Source organism: Hylobates moloch, unplaced genomic scaffold, assembly GCF_009828535.3.
Source record: "Hylobates moloch isolate HMO894 unplaced genomic scaffold, HMol_V3 SCAFFOLD_10, whole genome shotgun sequence".
In the NCBI taxonomy this organism is placed as follows: domain Eukaryota; kingdom Metazoa; phylum Chordata; class Mammalia; order Primates; family Hylobatidae; genus Hylobates; species Hylobates moloch.
Genome location: NW_026652285.1, coordinates 27,680,996 through 27,703,605, shown reverse-complemented (window position 1 = coordinate 27,703,605; position 22,610 = coordinate 27,680,996). Strand labels below are relative to the sequence as shown.

The 22,610-nt window shown below is 55.1% G+C and overlaps 1 protein-coding gene across 12 annotated transcripts in view; it reads left to right on the top strand.

Moving 5' to 3' along the window:
- The window catches only part of HDAC5 (histone deacetylase 5), a 47,230-nt gene that overhangs the window by 18,181 nt on the left and 6,439 nt on the right, over window positions 1–22,610 (top strand). For 5 of the 12 annotated variants that reach the window (XM_032163814.2, XM_032163815.2, XM_058445200.1 and 2 more), the window contains 15 exons: window positions 12,034–12,293; window positions 12,383–12,554; window positions 12,662–12,776; window positions 13,060–13,190; window positions 13,339–13,485; window positions 13,582–13,694; window positions 14,035–14,166; window positions 14,373–14,595; window positions 17,105–17,316; window positions 18,024–18,308; window positions 19,058–19,223; window positions 20,646–20,779; window positions 21,130–21,250; window positions 21,943–21,992; window positions 22,151–22,258. In XM_032163814.2, the coding sequence (XP_032019705.1) occupies window positions 12,034–12,293; window positions 12,383–12,554; window positions 12,662–12,776; window positions 13,060–13,190; window positions 13,339–13,485; window positions 13,582–13,694; window positions 14,035–14,166; window positions 14,373–14,595; window positions 17,105–17,316; window positions 18,024–18,308; window positions 19,058–19,223; window positions 20,646–20,779; window positions 21,130–21,250; window positions 21,943–21,992; window positions 22,151–22,258 (2,369 nt within the window). Of the gene's footprint in view, window positions 1–411; window positions 528–2,293; window positions 2,344–12,033; window positions 12,294–12,382; window positions 12,555–12,661; window positions 12,777–13,059; window positions 13,191–13,338; window positions 13,486–13,581; window positions 13,695–14,034; window positions 14,167–14,372; window positions 14,596–17,104; window positions 17,317–18,023; window positions 18,309–19,057; window positions 19,224–20,645; window positions 20,780–21,129; window positions 21,251–21,942; window positions 21,993–22,150; window positions 22,259–22,610 lie in introns of all 12 variants that reach the window. The other 7 variants (XM_032163805.2, XM_032163804.2, XM_032163809.2 and 4 more) reach the window with 4 other exon arrangements.

Here is a 22,610-nt window from a genome sequence, read left to right as displayed (position 1 = left end):
TGTACCCAGGTATATGCCGGAAATGGCTGGACTGGGAAATGTGAGTCTACTTCTCCTCCAGAGAGCATCCCAAGATCAACTGCTAACTCTATCTGTACCAGTGAGAGATGCGTTGTGCCTTCCATCAGGGCTCTGCATCCTGAGCTTAAGGTCTTTCAGAGTCGCAGTCTGCCTCAAGGTTTCTGGGGGTTCCCTGCACTTGATCCCATTCTCCCCTGCACTCCTGGGCTCTGATGTTCTGGTGCCCTTGTCTAGACCTCTGGATCCTTAATACAGAGTTTGGCCCCTTGTTGCATCTCTCATTCAGTTTGAGACTGGGCCTTAGTGTTTCCCCTTCTGTTTTTTAGTGGGGAGCAGACAGAGAGCCAGAAGAGCTGGGATTAAGCCCTGGGTCCTCCATCTCCTTTCCAGGTGACCTTGGACAAGTCTCTTCCTTCTCTGGCCTCACTTTCCTCCTCTGAAAACTGGGGGAATTGAGTTGCTGATCTTCAGGCCCTTCCTTCCCTGACACACTAAGGGTCTCTGAGGTCAGTTTCACATTGCGTCTGCTTTGTGGGAAAAGGGGCTTTGGGCCTCCCATGTCCTCAACCCAGGAGGATGTGGAATAGAACTGGGGAGAGAGGTGTCACCTGCAGTGGGGCTCAGTGAGGTTGGAGCCCAGGGAAGAATTTTGGACTGCTTGCAGCTGGGGGCCCCAAGAGCAAGGCCCGAAACTTGTGCTCATCTGTGCTAAGTAATGTTTTTGAGGGACAAAAGGGATCCCACAACTGTGGCCTGAGCCACAGAGCACAGAGTGGCCCTTCCTGGAGGTAGCGAGGCAGGTGAGATGGCCTGGAAGTGCGGGAGTGGGAAGGAAGCTGCTCTCAGAGATTCCTCCTCTGGCATCGACACCCAGCCGCTGGCTGCACTGGTTTGTGTTGTGTGGGACCCACAAGAAGGGCTTTCTTTGTGACAGGACCACAGAGTGATATTCAGACAGTCTGAAATGAGTGCTAAGACTTCCCTCTGGTGGGAGTCTGAGGCTGGCACCCTTAGAATCCAGGTGGTCTGTGAAGTTGGCCCCACTTAAAAGATTTGGGAATTCTTAAGTATTTGATTTTATGCACTTTATTTATTTTTTTTTTTAATTTTTTTTTTTGAGACAGAGTCTCACTGTGTTGCCTAGGCCGGAGTGCAGTAGTGCAATCTCAGCTCACTGCAACCTCCGCCTCTGGGTTCAAGCGATTCTCCTGCCTCAGTCTCCCAAGTATGTGAGACCATGCCTGGGTAATTTTTGTATTTTTAGTAGAGACGGGGTTTCACCACGTTGGCCAGGCTGGTCTTGAACTCCTGACTGCAAGTGATCTGCCCACCTCGGGGTCCCAAAGTGCTGGGATTACAGGTGTGAGCCACTGCACCCGTCTGATTTTATGCACTTTAGAAACATCCTGAGAAGGCCAGGCATGGTGGCTCACACCTATAATTCCAGCACTTTGGGAGGCCGAGGCAGGCGGATCACCTGAGGTCAGGGTTTCGAAACCAGCCTGGACAACGTGGTGAAACCCCGTCTCTACTAAAAATATAAAATTAGCCGGGCATGGTGGCGCATGCCTGTAATCCCAGCTACTTGGGAGGCTGAGGCAGGAGAATTGCTTGAACTTGGGAGGCAGAGGTTGCAGTGAGCCGAGATCATGCCATTGCACTCCAGCCTGGGCAACAAGAGTGAAACTACATCTCAAAAAAAAAAAAAGAACCATTCTGAGAAGTGGTCCACAGGCTTCACTAGATTGCCAAAAGAGTTCAGGACACAAAAAATATTAGGAGCCATTAATAATAGCCCTGCCTGGCACCTCTTGATCTTCCCAGGCCCTGTGCCAAGCTCCTCAGCATACATTCTCCCGAACCTAACTACCCTGGGTGTTGGGTGCTGTTCTGCCTCCCAGTTTACAGATGCCTGCATGGAGTGCAGGGTGGTGCCCCGTGTCTTGCCCTAGGAAGGGGAGTGCCTGAATTGAACCCCAGCGTCCTCTCACTCCAGAGCCCTTGCTCTCAACCACTATGTGATGTGTGTTCACTTGTGTTACTTAAGGAATTGTGAAAATTGCTAGGTGAGAGTCAGACCCAGCTTGCCTATGTGGAAATAGTATCTGAATTGTGGTAGAACCTGTTGAGCCTAAATTGGCCTCACTAGTCACACAGAGCACAGAAATAGATCATGGGAAACTGTCCTTGGTGGGGAGGGGTCATCGGTGTCACAGCGTCATGGGCTCAGGGTGTGAAATGCTGTTCTCTGCCTCCTTCCAAACTCCCTCAGGCCAGGACAGGAACAAGAGCCTTTCCCCAATCTCCAAGAGACAGAACAAGGTAATTAGAAGCTGCTGACTCCCCAGCCTGGTGAGGGAGGTCCTGAGGGCCTGGGTGCTGGTGGGAGATTCTGCCCTCTAGGGTAGGCCAGTTACCCAGGGCTATCTCTTAAATAAAGGGATCCTGGGCCGGGGGCGGTAGCTCAAGCCTGTAATCCCAGCACTTTGGAAGGCTGAGGCGGGTGGATCAGCTGAGGTCGGGAGATAGACCATCCTGGCTAATACGGTGAAACCGCCTCTACTAAAAATACAAACGAGTAGCCAGGTGTGGTGGCATGTGCCTGTAGTCCCAGCTACTTGGGAGGCTGAGGCAGGAGAATCGCTTCAACCCGGGAGGCGGAGGTTGCAGTGACCCGAGATCACCCCACTGCACTCCAGCCTGGGCAACAGAGAGACTGTCTCCAAAAAAAAAAAAAAAAAAAAGAACCTGGCCGGGCGTGGTGGCTCACGCCTGTAATCCCAGCACTTTGGGAGGCCGAGGCAGGCGGATCACGAGGTCGAGATGGAGACCATCCTGGCCAACATGGTGAAACTCCGTCTCTACTAAAAATACAAAAATTAGCTGGGTATGGTGGCACATGCGTGTAGTCGCAGCTACTCAGGAGGCTGAGGCAGGAGAATCACTGGAACCCGGGAGGTGGAGGTTGCAGTGAGCCAAGATCGCACCACTGCAGTACTCCAGCCTAGCAACAGAGCGAGACTCTGTCAGAAAAAAAGAAAAAGGGAACCTGCCCAAGGCCACAGAGTAAGTGAGAGCTGGAATTTGAACTCAGGTCTCTGGGTAGGAACGTTGCTAATCCACATAAAAGCTTCTTTTGTGCAGGTTTTTAAAAGGCCCTTCTTCTGGGTAGATACGTCCTCATGCCAGTGTGCATGGCCTGGCGATTGGAGCTTGGGCTAGATGTCAGCCCCAACTCACCCCTTTAGATGAGAGCCCATGTGCAATATGCATCCTACACAGCCTTATGTGCTGGGCCTGTCAGTGCGAGTTCACAGTTTGTGCTCCTGGAGCACAGGAACCATTCTGGCCTCGGGGGCCTCCTGGGGTCGTGAGAGGAGGCTTTGTTTTCTGTAAATACTGAGGACCACTTGGTCTGTGATCTTCCTCCCTGAGGGGATTTTAGCCCAAGGAGAGAAGGGGGCTCAGGAATAAAGTTGAACACCAGCCCCCGTACAACCTCCTGTGTCTCCCTCCCCCTGCCTCATCCCCTCTTCTTGTTTTTGAGACCCTCACTTGTCCCAGGGCTGGCTTACACTGAGCACATAGGACACCCCACATGGGAGCCAGACTGCACACGTGTATGTTCAGAGGGAACCTGCCTGTGCCAGGAGTCAGGACACCTGGGTCCAGATCCCTGTTTTGCTGCTACTTGGCTGGTAGGGTCATCTGCAGAGCAGCCTCTCTAAGAGGCTTGGTTTCCTCACCTGTGTCTTGAGGGTATTGAGACAGATGATCTCCAAGGTCCTTTACACTCTCTCCTCTTGTAAAGGCAGCTCCTCAGATCCAGGGAGTATCTGCACAGACCTCATTTATGTCCTGTATAGACATTCCAAACAGCGTAATAATGCCCCATGCCTTGTACTCTACGCCCCTTGGGTCCCCTCCCCTCCTCCTAGCTTTCTGGGACTGGTGGCTTCTGGAGCAGGGTCTTTTTTTTTTTTTTTTTGAGACGGAGTCTCGCTCTGTCGCCAAGGCTGGAGTGCAGTGGTGCTCACTGCAAGCTCCACCTCCTGGGTTCATGCCATTCTCCTGCCTCAGCCCCTCAGCCTCCCAAGTAGCTGAGAATACAGGTGCCTGCCACCATGCCCAGCTAATTTTTTGTGTTTTTAGCAGAGACGGGGTTTCACCGTGTTAGCCAGGATGGTCTCGATCTCCTGACCTCGTGATCTGCCTGTCTCGGCCTCCCAAAGTGCTGAGATTACAGGCGTGAGCCACTGTGCCCGGCTGGAGCAGGGTCTTTTTATTTTTATTTTTATTTTTTTATTTTTTTATTTTTATTTATTTATTTTTTTTGAGACGGAGTCTCGCTCTGTCGCCCAGGCTGGAGTGCAATGGCGCAATCTCGGCTCACTGCAAGCTCCGCCTCCCGGGTTCAGGCCATTCTCCTGCCTCAGCCTCTCCAAAGTGCTGGGATTACAGGCGTGAGCCACCGCGCCCGGCTTTTATTTATTTATTTATTTATTTTGAGACGGAATCTCGCTGTCGCCCAGGCTGGAGTGCAGTGGCGCGATCTCGGCTCACTGTAAGCTCTGCCTCCCGGGTTCACGCCATTCTCCTGCCTCAGCCTCCGGAGTAGCTGGGACTACAGGCGCCGGCCACCGCGCCCAGCTAAATTTTTTTTGTATTTTTAGTAGAGACGGGGTTTCACCATGGTCTCGATCTCCTGACCTCGTGATCCACCCGCCTCGGCCTCCCGAAGTGCTGGGATTACAGGCGTGAGCCACCGTGCCCGGCCTTGGAGCAGGGTCTTTTTAAAAATTAATTTTATTTTAGGCCGGGCGCAGTGGCTCACGCCTGTAATCTCAGCACTTTGGGAGGCTGAGGCGGGTGGATCATGAGGTCAAGAGATTGAGGTCATCCTGACCAACATGGTAAAACCCCGTCTCTACCTAAAAATAGAAAAAATTAGGTGGATGTGGTGGCACGCACCTGTGGTCCCAGCTACTCAGGAGGCTGAGACAGGAGAATCGCTTGAACCTGGAAGGCGGAGGTTGCAGTGAGCCGAGATCACGCCACGGCACTCCAGCCTGGCGACAGAGTGAGACTCCGTCTCAAAAAAAAAAAAGAAAAAAATTATGTATGTATGTATGTATGTATTTATTTAGAGACGGAGTCTCGCCCTGTTGTTGCCCAGGCTGGAGTGCAGTGGCGCGATCTCAGCTCACTGCAACCTCCACCTCCTGGGTTGAAGTGATTCTGCCTCAGCTGCCCGAGTAGCTGGGATTACAGGTGTGGGCCACCATGCCCAGCTAATTTTTTTTTTTTTTTTTTGTATCTTTAGTAGAGACGGGGGTTTCACCATGTTGGCCAGGCTGGTCTCAAACTCCTGACCTCGTGATCCGCCCGCCTTGGCCTCTCAAAGTGCTGGGATTACAGGCATGAACCACTGTGCCTGGCCTTATTTTTATATTTATTTTATGGAGCAGGGCCTTTTAGAGCCAAGTGCTAAGCCTCTTGGGTGTGCCAGGCAGGTCCACACTGTGCCAGCTCCCTCCCCCCCAGGGCTTCTCTAGGGGGAACGAAAGGTCCCATTTCCTTGCTGACCAGGGTTCTTGTCACAGGGATTCTTGAGTTGGAGATGTTGTCTCTGAGAGGGGGCTTGGACCCGGGGTGCAGCTCATGGTGTGTTCAGAGCAGGCGGAAGGCTTGGCCTTGCTCTTGGGAAGCTAGATCTGTTTTTTATTGTTAACTCTTGTTCCCAAGGCACTGCTAAAACCTGTGCCTCATGGCCCAGAGCCATTCGTCTGTTTGGAGGCAGTGTCTCTTTGCCTGGACACCGTTTTTTTAGACTGAGGCTGTGCTGGCAGTAGTCTCAGGGGTTGCCCCATGAGCACCTACATCATCTCCCCCAGAGGACCAGGCTCTCCCTCATGTTGCCTGAATAATCTACCACAGAAGTCTCCACTGGGCTGGATGGGGTTCCTGAAGAGGAGGCAGACCCAGCGGGATGGGAAAGAAGTGTCACTCAGGTGGTGCACTGCCCATGGCCACTTGTGCTCGTGAGCTGGGCAGGGCAGCTCCTGAGGCAGAACTTGCTATTTTCCTAGCCCCTCGCATGGCTAGAAACACACAGCCCCAAGGCCAGGCACGGTGGCTCACGCCGGTAATCCTGGCACTTTGGGAGGCTGAGGTGGGCAGATCACGAGGTCAGGAGATTGAGACCATCCTGGCTAACACGGTGAAACCCCGTCTCTACTAAAAATACAAAAAATTAGCTGGGCGTGGTGGCGGGCGCCTGTAGTCCCAGCTACTCAGGAGGCTGAGGCAGGAGAATGGCGTGAACCCGGAAGGCGGAGCTTGCAGTGAGTCGAGATCGCGCCACTGCACTCCAGTCTTGGCAACAGAGCGAGACTCCGTCTCAAAAAACAAAAAGAAAAAAAGAAACACACAGCCCCACCCACTCAGCAACCCAGGCTGGGACTTCCCATGGGGGCAGGGTGGTCAGCCCTGCAGAAAACCAGAGGTCAAGATGGTGTTGCTGCTTGTTACTGAGGCCACCACTCCCAGGAGAAGGAAGGTTCTCAGTGCTAGGAAAGAGGAAAGTATAGAGCCAGGTGGGGGGGCCCAAGGCTTTCCCCCAGAGCCTTGCCTCTGACCTCCGCAGGAGGTGGCTCTACTGGCCTCTCGATTCCCATCAGAGTGAGATCCTGGCAGGTGAGGGAAGGACCCAGGGCCTTGTCCTCCCCTGTGACCCTTTCCCTGGCTTTCTTTTCTTTTTTTTCTTTTTGAGACAGAGTTTCACTCTTGTTGCCCAGGCTGGAGTGCAATGTCACGATCTTGGCTCACTGCAACCTCTGCCTCCCGGGTTCAAGTGATTTTCCTGCCTCAGCCTCCCGAGTAGCTGGGATTACAGGCATGCATCACCACGCCCAGCTAATTTTGTAATTTGAGTAGAAATGGAGTTTCTCCATGTTGGCCAGGCTGGTCTTGAACTCCTGACCTCAAGTGATCCACACGCCTCGGACTCCCGAAGTGCTGGGATTACAGCCACCGCGCCTGGCTCTCCCTGGCCTTTCAGTGGGACTCTTTGCTAGCCAGAGCTCTTGGCCTGTCCTCTTAGGGAACAGTGCCCCTTCGTCTACCCTCTTTTTTTTTTTTTGAAATAGAGTCTTGCTCTATCACCCAGGTTAGAGTGCAGTGGCATGATCTAGGCTCATTGCAACCTCTGCCTCCTGGGTTCAAACAATTCTGCCTGCCTCAGCCTCCTGAGTAGCTGGGATTACAAGTGCCCGCTACCGCACCCAGCTAATCTTTGTATTTTTTAGTAGAGATGGGGTTTTGCCATGTTGGCCAGGCTGGTCTTGAACTCCTGACCTCAGGTGATCCGCCCGCCTCAGCCTCCCAAACTGCTGGGATTACAGGCGCGAGCCAATGCGCCCGGCCCAGGTTTCCTTTTTTTAAGAGACAGCCCTGGGTAACTGGCCACCGCGCCCCGGGTCTGTCTATCCTCTTCTTTTCCCAGAGGTTCCCCAGCCTTCCTAGTCCACCAGGAGGCGGCCAAGAGCCTCTTCCTATCATGACACAACCACTTCCCCTTCCAGGTGCTTGGTGCTGATGGCAGCTGCTGCCACCTGCTCTGCTCATGCCAGGCAGGCAGAGGGCACAGATCCTTGAGAGAGTGCAAGGCCCTCCAGGCTCCAGGGTCTGTGCCTGGGCAGACTCTATTCATAGGGCTCCATGCCCCTCCTTTCCCTGACTCAGGCACAGCAGCCATGGCCCCTTCCACTTTGGGTGGAGCAGGTTGCTACCTGGCAAACCCCTGGGGTGCTGCATGCCACCCAGTCCCTGCAGGCCCTGCAAATTAATATTCTGGAGTCGCCTGTGCTTCCTGTTTGCATGGGAACGAGGCTGCATGGCAGAGCCCTCTGCCTGCCCTGCCACCTGCATACCAATAGGGCTGTGGCTCCCACTGCAGCTCTGGGCCTAACATCTCTGCTGCTGCAGTGGTAGTGACAGTCTGGTGGGAGATTCCCCTTGCCTGAGCCCATGTGCTCTCTGCAGGGCTCCTGCAAGGGAAGCCAGTACTGCTGGCGACAGTTCCAGCCCTAGGCAGGGTTATCTGCTGGGAGCCAGGAGTGCTTGGACCCCTGCCCTTCCCTGGGCAGGCGGGCTGGCATCCGGCTCCTACAACCCCAGCATTGCCGGGAGCAGCAGGTTGACGCCTGTCCATCGCTTGGCTGAGTGATCAGAGTGCCACGGGCCAAGCCAGCCTTGACTAAGAACAGATAACCCTCCGGCCAGCTCAGGGCCTTGCTGAGCACTTCACGGGCTGGGGAGACCTGAGCTGGCTGCCATTTCCTTTGCCACCATCGTGGGCTGTGGCTGGCTACCTCCAGAAAGGCCTTCTGCAGTTTCCAAGGACCCTTCCTCCTGGTGCTGGGGCAGGACATGGGTTGGGAATGAGGATGAGTATGTGTAACCCCACCCTCTGGTCACATCTGGCCACTTCTGCACATGTGGCTCTGGCCTTGTGGCCACAGAGTCGTCAGTACGGCTGGCGGGAAAACCACAGAGGAATGTTCCCAACCATGCTTGGGGGAGAAGAGGCTGGTGGGGACTGCGACATCATGCTCAGCCTTTACCTTCTCCCACCCCACCCTGCCTGCAGGGGGTTCCAGAGGCCATACTCCAGGCATGTGGGTGGCATGGCCTTGGCCTCCAGCAGGCCTTGGTGACACCCATTCAGTGCTAGGTTCTCTGGAGAGATCCAGACCCATCTAAACGTGTGGGGGCCTTTCTTAGCCCACCCTTTGCCACCTCCTACCTCCCACCTCCCTCTCTTTAAAAATTTTTCGGCTGGGTGTGGTCGCTGATGCCTGTAATCCCAGCACTTTGGGAGGCCGAGGCGGGTGGATCACCCGAGGTCAGGAGTTCGAGACCAGCCTGACCAACATGGTGAAACCCCGTTTCTACTAAAAATACAAAAATTAGCTAGGCCTGGTGGTGGGCGCCTGTAATCCCAGCTGCTTGGGAGGCTGAGGCAGGAGAATTGCTTGAACCCAGGAGGCGGAGGTTGCAGTGAGACTCCATCTAAAAAAAAAAAAAAAAAGGCCAGGCGCGGTGACTCATGCCTGTAATCCCAGCACTTTGGGAGGCCGAGGCGAGCAGATCACCTGAGGTCAAGAGTTTGAGACCAGCCTGGCCAACATGGTGAAACCCCGTGTCTACTAAAAATACAAAAAAAATAGCTGAGTGTGGTGGCAGGTGCCTGTAATCCCACCTACTTGCGGGGCTGAGGCAGGAAAATTGCTTGAACCCAGGAGGCAGAGGTTGCAGTGAGCCGAGATTGTGCCACTGCACTGTCCAGCCTGGATGACAAGAGCGAAACTCCGTCTCAAAAAAAAAAAAACAACAACAAACTTGTTTTGTGTTTTTTTTTTTCCTTCTCTCGCCTCTTAATGCTGGGGGGTGGTCTGGAGAGAGGCCAGCTCATGAGGGCAGAAGATACTGGTAGCCAGAAGGATTTGGGGGTCCTTTCTTCCCAGGCCTGGGCTGGAGTGGGCCACTTTGCCAGAAGAGTCTTCCCAGCCCCTCATGACCTCCCTGGGCTGTAGCGAGGAGAGTGAGGGCTTTCTTTGGAGAAAGAAGTAGAAGAGAAACAGGAATGGGTTGGCCCTGCCTCTCTCACTTCTGCCTTCCCAGGCAGTAGTATCCTGCCTTCCCCTTCCTGGCTGGAGGCTTTGTGGGGCGTGGGCTGGGCTTGGGGCTCCCTGCTAGTGTGGTGTTTGCCCAGTTGTCCTGGCAACCAAAGGGCAGTGGTGGGGAGTGACATGCAGTGACCTGAGAACCGTGTTTGGGTACAAAGAAGTGGAGAGCTAGCCTTCCCATAAGCCCATTGGAACCTCGTGCACTCCCTGAGCCACTCGGCCCATTGTCCATGTGGGGCCTGGACCCAAGGTCTTGGAACCCAGCAGGCCCTGCACTGCCTTCCCCTCCCCAGCAGCCTTCCTCTCCCCAGCAGCCTTCCTCTCCCCAGCCGGTTCTCCCTAGAACCAGAGTTCTGAGATCTCTGCCGAAGCTCCCGCCCTCCCCCTGCTGTTACCCTTCTTCCTGTCTGATTCCCTTTCCTTTCCTGTCTCCTCCTCCCACCTCCTCCCTGCTGCCTGCCCGCCCATCCTCTTATTCCCCCTCCCCCCAGGCACAGCTGCTGTTTGGCTCACTCTATATATAGCGGCATTTTCAGGGTAATTACAATAAAACTGTTGAAAGGAGATAATCCAGCAAAGGAAGCGAGTCTGACTCCCAGCCCCCTCCTGTCCCTGGCTTGGTGCAGCCCTGTACCCCTTTTCCCCGAGGCCTCCTGTTCCCACGCCACCCCCATTCCCACAGCCTCTCCCTCCTGCCCAGTCTGCCCCAGATAGGGATGAGGCACAAGAAGGGGACAGAGGGTAGAGATATCCAGAAGGTCTCCACCAGCCTCTCCTGGCGTTACCAAGGGCACTGTCAGTCCTAGAACCAACCTCTGTGCCTCAATTTCTCTTCTAGTATGAGGCTTTGCATGGGGCACGGTGGTTAAAAGCCTAGGATTTGGACTCATATTCTAGTTATTGGATCACCTAGCTGTGTCTGGTTGCTACTTAAACTTCTCTAAACCTCAGTTTCCTCATCAGTAAAATGGGGTAATAATAGCATCTAAGTCATAGGTAACTGTGACATTTAAATGAGTCATTCTTGTAAAATGCCCAGAGATGTTGACTGGGCATCTCTGGCAGATCAATGACAATATTATGTGTTGAAGGCTGGGCAGTGGCTCACGCTTATAATCCCAGCACTTTGGGAGGCTGAGGTGGGAGGATCGCTTGAGCCTGGGAGTTTTAAGGCCAGCCTGGGCAACATAGTGAGACCCTGTCTCTACTAAAGATTTAAAAATTAGCCTGGTGCATTGGCATGCTCTTGTAGTCCTAGCTACTTGGGAAGCTGAGGTGGGAGGGTTGCTTGAGGTCAAGGCTGTCATGAGCCATGATCATGCCATTGCATTCCAGCCTGGGCGGCAGAACAAGACCTTGTCTCTGATATATATATATAGATAGAGAAATAGATATACACACATATGTGTGTGTGTGTATATATATGTACACACACACGCGTACACACACACATATATAAAATGTGTCGAGTACTCACAATCTGTCAGGTACAGCTTCATGCTTATGCACATTTTCTTTTTTTTTTTTTGAGATGGAGTCTCGCTCTGTCGCCCAGGCTGGAATGCAGTGGCGCAATCTTGGCTCACTGCAACCTCCACCTCCAGGGTTCAAGTGATTCTCCTGCTTCAGCCTCCCGAGTAGCTGGGACTACAGGCATGTGCCACCGTGCCCAGCTGATTTTTTTTGTTTTTAGTAGAGACAGGGTTTCACCGTGTTAGCCAGGATGGTCTTGATCTCCTGACCTCGTGATCTGCCCGCCTCAGCCTCCCAAAGTGCTGGGATTACAGGCAAGAGTCACCGTGCCCGGGCCCCCCCCCCAACCTTTTTTTTTTTTCTGGAGACAGAGTCTTGCTCTGTCACCCAGGCTAGAGTGCAGTTGCATGATCTTGGCTCACTGCAACCTCCGCCTCCCGGGGTTCAAGAGATTCCCATGCCTCAGCCACCTGAGTGGCTGGGATTACAGGTGTGCACCATCACACCCAACTAATTTTTATATTTTTAGTAGAGAGTGGGTTTCACCATGTTGGCCAGGCTGGTCTCAAACTCCTGGCCTTAGGTGATCTGCCTGCCTCAGCCTCCCAAAGTAACCTGAGATTACAGGTGTGAGCTACCGTGCTCGGCCTATATTTTCCTATTGAAGTTCATGGCTTCAGCCTCATTTAATTAAGGTAAAATGTTGCATCCATGGAGAGGGATTTGACTTCCCCTCTGTCTCTGTTCTCTTTGGGTCTCCTAGAATCCTGCGTGGTAGCCTTTGGGCCTCAGGCATGACTGGAGTCTGGGGCTGGGCCCACTAACTCCTTCCTGTCTCTTCTGCCTGCAGTGGAGGTGAAGCCGGTGCTGCCAAGAGCCATGCCCAGTTCCATGGGGGGTGGGGGTGGAGGCAGCCCCAGCCCTGTGGAGCTACGGGGGGCTCTGGTGGGCTCTGTGGACCCCACACTGCGGGAGCAGCAACTGCAGCAGGAGCTCCTGGCGCTCAAGCAGCAGCAGCAGCTGCAGAAGCAGCTCCTGTTCGCTGAGTTCCAGAAACAGCATGACCACCTGACAAGGCAGCATGAGGTCCAGCTGCAGAAGCACCTCAAGGTGAGTGAGGGGGGTGTGGGGGGCCACCCAGACCTCCAACCCCCACCCGGGCCTGGCTCACTCCTGCCTCCCTCCCCATGCCCCTGCAGCAGCAGCAGGAGATGCTGGCAGCCAAGCAGCAGCAGGAGATGCTGGCAGCCAAACGGCAGCAGGAGCTGGAGCAGCAGCGGCAGCGGGAGCAGCAGCGGCAGGAAGAGCTGGAGAAGCAGCGGCTGGAGCAGCAGCTGCTCATCCTGCGGAACAAGGAGAAGAGCAAAGAGAGTAAGGCGGGGCCTCCTGGGACCTCCTAGGCCCCCGCCCGTGACGCCTATCCCTGCCATGGGGGGTCTGGCCCCAAGCAGCCAGGTCAGTTGTGCCCTGTCCTGCAGGTGCCATTGCCAGCACCGAGGTAAAGCTGAGGCTCCAGGAATTCCTCTTGTCGAAGTCAAAGGAGCCCACACCAGGCGGCCTCAACCATTCCCTCCCACAGCACCCCAAATGCTGGTAATGGCCCTGGGCAGGCATGGGTGGGCATAGGTGAGCCACTCAGGGGCTGCCTGGCTATAGGATGGCAAGGGGCTTCTTCCCCGTGCCCATATATGGGCCCTGCAATCTCTCCTTAGAGACAGGACCCCCATCCCTGGTTTATTTCCTCATTCCTTCCCCAAGATCCATGTCCTCTTCCTACATACAAACGATTTTTCATAAATGTAGATTGCCAGGTGGCAGGTCCAGCAGACTGGGTGATAACCTAGATCTGCTTCCATCCCCACCCCCCCCACCCCAGGGGAGCCCACCATGCTTCTTTGGACCAGAGTTCCCCTCCCCAGAGCGGCCCCCCTGGGACGCCTCCCTCCTACAAACTGCCTTTGCCTGGGCCCTACGACAGTCGAGACGACTTCCCCCTCCGCAAAACAGGTGAGTGAGTCCCCCACCTGGCCTCCCAGAATATGGCTCCTGGGATGCAGAGGTGGGCTTGTGGCAGTGTCAGCCCTGACCCCAGTGGGCTCAACTGCAGATGTGTGCTGCTGTGCACGTATCTGAACCTTGGTTACCTTCTCTCCAGCCTCTGAACCCAACTTGAAAGTGCGTTCAAGGCTAAAACAGAAGGTGGCCGAGCGGAGAAGCAGTCCCCTCCTGCGTCGCAAGGATGGGACTGTTATTAGCACCTTTAAGAAGAGAGCTGTTGAGATCACAGGTGCCGGGCCTGGGGGTAAGGGCTGCTCTCATGTACCTGTTCTGAGGGTCTGGGAATCGGGGGTGGGGGGTAGTTCAGAGCAGGCCCAGGTGACAGCCACTTCTCCTATAGCATCGTCCGTGTGTAACAGCGCACCCGGCTCCGGCCCCAGCTCTCCCAACAGCTCCCACAGCACCATCGCTGAGAATGGCTTTACTGGCTCAGTCCCCAACATCTCCACCGAGGTACAGGCCTGGCTGGGGGCTGGTGGGGCGGGGACAGAGTTACTCCTTCCCATGGAAGAAAGAGTGCAGCTCCTTCCAGTCTGTCTGCTTGAGTGCCCAGCAGAGACCTCTCTGCCCACATGAATAGGCTGGAGAGTCCTTGCTTGGACTTAATTGCATTGAAGGGGAATTTGTCCCACAGGATTATGAAGAGCCCTGATGGCTCAGTCTCCCTCAGTGGGAGCTCAGGGTAGAGGGAACTGGGCACCATTCAGAGACCTTGGCCTTGGCCCCAGTTTGCCCTCCCTTGTTGCCTCCCCTTTGCACACTCTCATGCCTGTCTCTTCTGACTGCTCCCCAGATGCTCCCTCAGCACCGAGCCCTCCCTCTGGACAGCTCCCCCAACCAGTTCAGCCTCTACACGTCTCCTTCTCTGCCCAACATCTCCCTAGGGCTGCAGGCCACGGTCACTGTCACCAACTCACACCTCACTGTAAGTACAGGGCATATACCCCGTCTTCCCTCTGGTGTTGAGGTCACAGGTCCTGCATGCCCCCGGCTGGGGTTTTCCCCTTCCAAGGCCCTAAGGGAGATCTGTTGGCCCTACCCAGAGCTGGGGAGTAGATAGTGGGTAGATGGGGATGCTAGTCCAAAGTTGGCAGGACTGAGGCTGTATAAGCCCCTCCCTTCACCCCCCAGGCCTCCCCGAAGCTGTCGACACAGCAGGAGGCCGAGAGGCAGGCCCTCCAGTCCCTGCGGCAGGGTGGCACGCTGACGGGCAAGTTCATGAGCACATCCTCTATCCCTGGCTGCCTGCTGGGCGTGGCACTGGAGGGCGACGGGAGCCCCCACGGGCATGCCTCCCTGCTGCAGCATGTGCTGTTGCTGGAGCAGGCCCGGCAGCAGAGCACCCTCATTGCTGGTGAGTGGACAGGTAGCTGTGCAAGGGAGGGGGCTAAGGTCAGGACCAACTGTTAGGGATACTCTCCAGCCCTGTCACAGTTCCCCTTAGCAGAATCGACAGCATTAGTGATTTCTTCCACGTTCTGGAACCATGGGATACCTACAGGATGCCAGGCACTGTTCTTGACAAAATCTGCTGCCATCTTGGAGTTCACATCCCAGAGCAGTGTTGTTCAGTAGAAACATAATACAATCTACATACGTAATTTCTAGCATCCACATTAAAAAATGTAAAAAGAAGGCTGGGCGCAGTGGATCACGCCTGAAATCTCAGCACTTTGGGAGGCCGAGGTGGGTGGATCACGAGGTCAGGAGATCAAGACCATTCTGGCTAACACAGTGAAACCCCGTCTCTACTAAAAATACAAAAAATTAGCCGAGTGTGGTGGTGGGCACCTGTAGTCTCATCCCAGCTACTCAGGAGGCTGAGGCAGGAGAACGGCGTGAACCCGGTAGGCGGAGCTTGCAGTGAGCCAAGATCGTGCCACTGCACTCCAGCCTGGGGCACAGAGCGTGAGACTCCGTCTCAAAAAAATAAAAAAATTAAAAGAAGCAAGTGGAGCCATAGATGGTGGCTCACGCCTGTGAGCCCAGCACTTTGGAGGCCAAGGCAGGTGGATCACTTGAGGTCAGGAGCTTGAGACCAGCCTGGCCAACATGGTGAAATCCCGTCTCTACTAAAAATACAAAAATTAGCTGGGCGTGGTGGCGGGTGCCTGTAATCCCAGCTACTTGGGAGGCTGAGGCAGGAAAATTGCTTGAACCCAAGAAGCGGAGGTTGCAGTGAGCCGAGATCTCTCCATCGCACTCGAGCCTGGGCAACAGAGTGAGACTCCGTCTCAAAAAAAAAAAGAAGCAAGTGGAATTAATTTCACCACATATATTTAACTCATTATATCCAGAATATTATAATTTCTGTAATACATATGCAGTTATTCTTTCTATTTTTTAATTTTTGTAGAGACAGGATCTTGCTGTGTTACCCAGGCTGATCTTTTTTTCGAGACTGAGTCTCGCTCTGTCGCCCAAGCTAGAGTGCAATGGCGTGATCTTGGCTCACTGCAACCTCTGTCTCCCGAGTTCAAGCAATTCTCCTGCCTCAGCCTCCCAAGTAGCTGGGATTATAGGCGCCTGCCACCGCGCCTGGCTAATTTTTGTATTTTTAATAGAGCTGGGGTTTCACCATCTTGGCTAGGCTGGTCTCGAATTCCTGACCTCAGGTGATCTGCTCGCCTCAGCCTCCCAAAGTGCTGGGATTACAGGTGTGAGCCACTGTGCCCATCTTCTGGGTTCAAGCGGTTATTTTGCTTCAGCCTCTTGAGTAGTTGGGACTACAGGCATGTGCCACCACACCCAGCTAATTTTTTTTTTTTTTTTTTTTTTTTTTTGTTGCCCAGGCTGGAGTGCAGTGGCAAGATCTTGGCTCACTGCAGCCTCTGCCTCTCGAGTTCAAGCGATTCTCCTGTCTCAGCCTCCCAAGTAGCTGAGATTACAGGCATGTGCCACCATGCCCGGCTAATTTTTTATATTTTTATTAGAGAAGAAGTTTCACCATGTTGGCCAGGCTGGTCTCAAACTCCTGACCTCAGGTGGTCCAGCCACCTTGGCCTCCGAAAGTGTTGGAATTACAGGCGTGAGCCACTGCGCCTGGCCTAATTTTTGTATTTTTAGTAGATACGGGGTTTTACCATGTTGGCCAAGTTGGTCTTGAACTCCTGATCTCAAGTGATCCACCTGCCTCAGCCTCCCAAAGTGCTGGGATTACGGGTGTGAGCCACCGTACCCAGCTGCCTCGGTTGGTCTTGAACTCCTGGGCTCAAGCCATCCCCCCGCCTTGGACTCCCAAAGTGCTGGGATTACAGGTGTGAGCCACTGTGCCTGGCCAATATGCAGTTACCAATGAGATATTTTGCTTTTTGTTTCATACTGTCTTTGAAATCTAGTGTATACTTCACACTTATATCACATTTCAGTTTAGACAGGCTGTGTTCAAGGGCTCAGCAGTCACATGTAACTAGTAGCTATGGGACTAGACAGCACAGCTTTAGACAGCCCTTAAGTACCTGTTGGCACCAGAAGAGGTTCTGCTTGAAAGATACATGATCCTGGTCCTAGGGCTTCCTAGCCTGGCAAGATCCACGGGGAGAACAAGTCATTGTTCGCTCAGAGGGCTCAAGACTACATGTATACTCAGTTTATTCAGTTAAGGAAATCGAAGGGAAAAGATGGTGAATCCAGGAAGGCTTGCTGGAGGCAGTACCTTACAGCCATGAAACTCTTCATTCATGGGGAAGAGGAAGAATGGAGCTCAGGTTTGGGTGGAGGGTGCTTCAGGTCCCCCAGGGTTTTTCCTGAGTATGTAGGTGGTGATATTCCAGAGGGGGTTATGGGGGCAAGATTCAGGGTCGGTGGTGGGGGCAGTCAGGTGCCCTGACAATGGTGCTTAGTCATCACCCCCAACTCCATAGTGCCACTCCACGGGCAGTCCCCACTAGTGACGGGTGAACGTGTGGCCACCAGCATGCGGACAGTAGGCAAGCTCCCGCGGCATCGGCCCCTGAGCCGCACTCAGTCCTCACCGCTGCCGCAGAGTCCCCAGGCCCTGCAGCAGCTGGTCATGCAACAACAGCACCAGCAGTTCCTGGAAAAGCAGAAGCAGCAGCAACTACAGCTGGGCAAGGTGAGCCTGGAAAGGTGAATGGCCTGGGGCTGTGCTGGGGGCAGGACACAGGAGAGCACCAGGCTGGCAGAAAAGTCCTCCTTTCAGGCCAGACACGGTGGCTTGCGCCTGATTGGGAGGCCGAGGTGGGCAGATCGCCTGAGGTCAGGAGTTTGAGACCAGCCTGGCCAACATGGTGAAACCCCGTCTCTACTAAAAATACAAAAATTAGCCAGCCGTGGTGGTAGGCACCTATAATCCCAGCTACTCGGGAGGCTGAGGCAGGAGAATCGCTTAAACCTGGGAGATGGAGGTTGCACTGAGCCCAGATCGCACCATTGCACTGCAGCCTGGGTGACAAGAGCAAGACTGTCTCAAAAAAACAAACAAAAATTAGCTGGGCGTGGTGGCATGCACCTGGAATCCCAGTCACTGGGGAGGCTGAGGCAGGAGAATCTCTTGAATTTGGAAGGTGGAGGTTGCAGTGAGCCGAGATCGCGCCACTGCATGCCAGGCTGGGCGACAGAGGGAGACTGTCTCAAAAAAAAAAAAAAAAAAAAGAAAAAGAAAAAGTCCTCCTCTCAAGAGGAGCTACCTTGCCTTTTTCTAACTCACATAGAAGCTCTGCCTGGAAGAAGGGAGGGAGGGAAGGATAGACTGTTCTGGGTTATAGGCTGCATAGCTGCTCCCCAACTCCCAGCTGATGTGCCCCCATATTCTGTTACCAGATCCTCACCAAGACGGGGGAGCTGCCCAGGCAGCCCACCACCCACCCTGAGGAGACAGAGGAGGAGCTGACGGAGCAGCAGGAGGCCTTGCTGGGGGAGGGAGCCCTGACCATGCCCCGGGAGGGCTCCACAGAGAGTGAGAGCACACAGGAAGACCTGGAGGAGGAGGACGAGGAAGAGGATGGGGAGGAGGAGGAGGATTGCATCCAGGTCAAGGATGAGGAGGGCGAGAGTGGTGCTGAGGAGGGGCCTGACTTGGAGGAGCCTAGTGCTGGTTACAAAAAAGTGAGCCCCGTCCTTGGTCCCAGTCCTTGGTCACCACCCGTCTGTCCTTCCCCACCCCTGCCTCTGCACTTGTCTTTCCCTCTCCCTCATCTGCGGTTTCCAGGCTGTGCAGGAGCAGCTTTCTGTAGAGAGCAAAAGGGGAGTGGGAAGGAGGCCAGTGGGGAGAAGGGGGAGCTCTTTGTGTTGATCTCAGAGCTGTGTCTGCCCTAGGCTGCCAGTTCCCTCCCTATGTCTGTGATACTGGCCTGCCTCTCTGCTTGCGTGTCTGTGAGTGCATGCGCGGGTGTGCGCGTGTGCACACGTGTCCTGTGTGTATCTGCATTTCTGCCTGCGTAGGGCCGGCTGTGCGTTGGTCCCTGTGCGTGCCTGTGCGTGTGTGTACACACACGCCCCCGCCGTTACTACTGTCTGCCTCGCGCCTAGCTGGCACTCCATTCATTGCGGACACAGCCGAGCCCTCCAGGCCTGACTCATCCCGCCCCCATCCCGCCCCCGCCCCCGCCCCTCCCAGCCTCTTACCTCAATGCTACTCTTTGATGTGACTCATCACATCTCCCCCGTCCCTCCCCATCTCAGAGGAGATGTGTCTCCTGTCCCTGGAGGGAGCAAGTGGGAGGAGGTGGGGGAAGGAGGAGACTTGGAAGAAAAGGGTTGGATTGGGGCCCCACTGGAGGCCCTGACAGGGCCTGCCCTCACCCCTGTCCTGGCTGAGTCTGACCCAAGCCCCCTCCCACTCTCCTCTCCTCCAGCTGTTCTCAGATGCCCAGCCACTGCAGCCTCTGCAGGTGTACCAGGCGCCCCTCAGCCTGGCCACTGTGCCCCACCAGGCCCTGGGCCGCACCCAGTCCTCCCCTGCTGCCCCTGGGGGCATGAAGAGCCCCCCAGACCAGCCTGTCAAGCACCTCTTCACCACAGGTGAGCCCCTACCACCTGTTATGTCCTTCTACCAGGCACCAGAGGGCTTGTGTGTGGTGTCTGCCCCATGGGCAGAGAGGGAAGAGGCTGCTGGGGCCCCTTAGGCACCCTGAAAGGAGGGGACACAGGCCTTCGTTCTCTCCCTGTACCCCAGAGCTGTTCGTGGTAGTGGCAGGGCCTTCTGCCTCAGCTGGGAGAGTGGGTAGCATCTTTCTCACCCCGCTGAAGGAAGGACTGCCCCATAGCCTGAAGTGCCGGGTAGAGAGAGCCTGCTGTCCCTGTTGGGCCCTGACCTTCTCCCTTCCCTTCCTTCTCCCTGTGAGGTCTGGGATGAGACCGGAGTCCTCTTCCCCATGAAGGTGCCACAGGCTGGGCTCTGGGGGGACACAGACGTGCCTGAGGATGGCCCTGTATCACCAGTGGGGAGTAAGACACAGGGGTTTGGCAGGAGGGGGAAAGCAGGAGGTGCCGTGAGAAGGGTGCAGCCGAGGAGGCACAGCTGGCAGAGATCAGACTCATGCGAGTGTCCAGGACAGCCTTGCTGGGGCTTGAGGAGCAGGGAAGCTTCTGACAGGCAATAATGGAGCAAAGGAATTTCAGGAGGAGTCAAGAGGGGGCAAAGGCTGGAAAGGAAAGGCCAGGTGCAGTGGCTCACACCTGTAATCCCAGCATTTTGGGAGGCCAAGGTGGGAGGATCACTTGAGCCCAAGAGTTTGAGACCAACGTGAGCAACATAGTGAGACCCCGTCTCTTTAAAAAAAAATTAAAAATAGGTTGGGTGCGGTGGCTCACGCCTGTAATCCCAGCACTTCAGGAGGCCGAGGTAGGTGGATTACCTGAGGTCAGGAGTTCGAGACCAGCCTGGTCAACATGGTAAAACCCCGTCTCTACTAAAAATACAAAAATTAGCTGGGCGTGGTGGCACATGCCTGTAATCCCAGCTACTCGGGAGGCTGAGGCAGGAGAATTGCTTGAGCCCAGGAGGCAGAGGTTGCAGTGAGCCGAGATCGTGCCACTGGACTCTAGCCTGGCCGACAGAGCAAAACTCTGTCTCAAAAAAAAAAAAAAAAAACAGCTAGGTGTGGTAGCGCCTATAGTCCAAGCTACTCAGAACGCTGAGGTGGGAGGATCACTTGAGCCCAGGGTGGTAGGGGCAGTGGTTGAGGCTGCAGTGAGCCATGATAGCACCACTGCACACTCCACTCCAGCCTGGGTGACAGAGTGAGACCCTGTTTCAAAGAAAAAAAAAAAGCTGGAGAGGAGAGGGGGCAGGTGTGTGGCAGGGTGGCTGCGGTGGCCAGGGAGAGGTGTTTGGACCTGGGGGTTGGAGACAGCTCCATGAGCCCTGCTGAGGATCATGGTAGCCAGGCTGGGACCCTGGGCCCAGAGCAGTGCTGGCTGACACATAGGTCTGTGGCCTAGGTGTGGTCTACGACACGTTCATGCTAAAGCACCAGTGCATGTGCGGGAACACACACGTGCACCCTGAGCATGCTGGCCGGATCCAGAGCATCTGGTCCCGGCTGCAGGAGACAGGCCTGCTTAGCAAGTGCGAGGTAAGGGAGCCCCTCCTTGCTCTGGCTCTCAACTTAAATCCAGCCTTTGTTTCCTCATTAGATAAGCCTCTCTTCATGCTTCTTCCTCATCCTCTCTTCAGCCCCAGACTTCGGGGCCAGTTCTCCCACCACCTCCTGTTCCATCCCTTGCAGCCTGTTTTCCCCAATGGTCCCCAGCTGAGTGGGGGAGGATCCGGGAGTAAGGTCATGATGGAGCCAGGATCTACTTTCTAAAAAATATTTGGATCTCCTGAGGCCAGGAAGTGGCTCTGTGTGCCCTGGCTATGGGGCAGAGAGGGTCTGAGAGAGCTGCACCTTTGTGTGACCCCTCTTACTGATCCTCCTGGCAGCGGATCCGGGGTCGCAAAGCCACGCTAGATGAGATCCAGACAGTGCACTCTGAATACCACACCCTGCTCTATGGGACCAGCCCCCTCAACCGGCAGAAGCTAGACAGCAAGAAGTTGCTCGGTGAGCTGGCACATGGGCGGGCAGGTGGGCATGTCCAGTGTCAGGGTGGGATGGGGGCTCTCAGGAGGACCGCCTGGCCAGGCTAGGAGGGTTGTCCCCACGGGCACAGGGCATTATTGCGGCAGAGGTGGCACAATTATCACGTCACACACCTCCAGAGGGCACCACTAACATAGAGCATGCTGTGGGGCGCGGTGCAGGAGGATGGAAGTGCTTGGTTTGGGGGACTGCTTTGCTCCCCGCCCCCGGCTTATCATGCTCTTCTCTCCCTGCCACCTGCTCCCAGAGGTAGGACGTCCCCAAGGACAGAGGACTGACAGCTCCCAACTGGTGTGGGCTGCAGAGGCCTGTCTTGTACTTGGGTCTGAGCCCTCATTATTTTTGGTGGCTAAGCCCTGTGGCGCCTTTTTTTTTTTTTTTTTTTTGAGACAGTCTTGCTCTGTTGGCCAGGCTGGAGTACAGTGGTGCAATCTCGGCTCACTGCAACCTCCGTCTCCCAGGCTCAAGCGACTCTCTTGCCTCAGCCTCTTGAGTAGCTGGGTTTACAGGCGTGTGCCACCATGCCCAGCTAAGTTTTATATTTTTAGTAGAGATGGGGTTTCATCATGTTGTCCAGGCTGGTCTCGAACTCCTGACCTCAGGTGATCTGCCCGAGGCCACTTCTAGAGTAGCTCTATTCCTCTTCCCTGCAGGCCCCATCAGCCAGAAGATGTATGCCGTGCTGCCTTGTGGGGGCATCGGGGTGAGTAGGGCGTACGGCAGTGGGGGTGGGCGGGCGGCTCTCCTAGGTCTGTCTCTTCCCTGCCTACCACAGCCGCTGGCCCACTGTCCAGGTGCCTTCCCCTGTTCTTGCCCTCCCCCTGCGGGGGGCACGCTGAAACCTGCTCTCCTGCCCTGCAGGTGGACAGTGACACCGTGTGGAATGAGATGCACTCCTCCAGTGCTGTGCGCATGGCAGTGGGCTGCCTGCTGGAGCTGGCCTTCAAGGTGGCTGCAGGAGAGCTCAAGGTGAGCGTGTGCTTGTGACCTCGGTGCCCCTTGGCATGGTCCTGCTCCTCAGAGGCAGAGGACAGGGGCAGCCTTGGGATCCTTTCAGTGAGGCACTGTCCTTTGCAAGCTTAACTCTCAGGCACCAGGGTGGGAAGGAGTTACCAGCTGGGAATTCAGGTTATGAGGGACCAACAAAAAGACACTAATGCCCAGTGCTCTCGTGAGTGTCTCGAGGCAGAAATAGTGTCTGCTTGCTCAAGCCTCATGGTTGGCATTCAAAATGGTCCGTTGAGGCTGGGCACAGTGGCTCACGCCTGTAATCTCAACACTTTGGGAGGCCGAGGTGGGCAGATAGCTTGAGCCCAGGAGT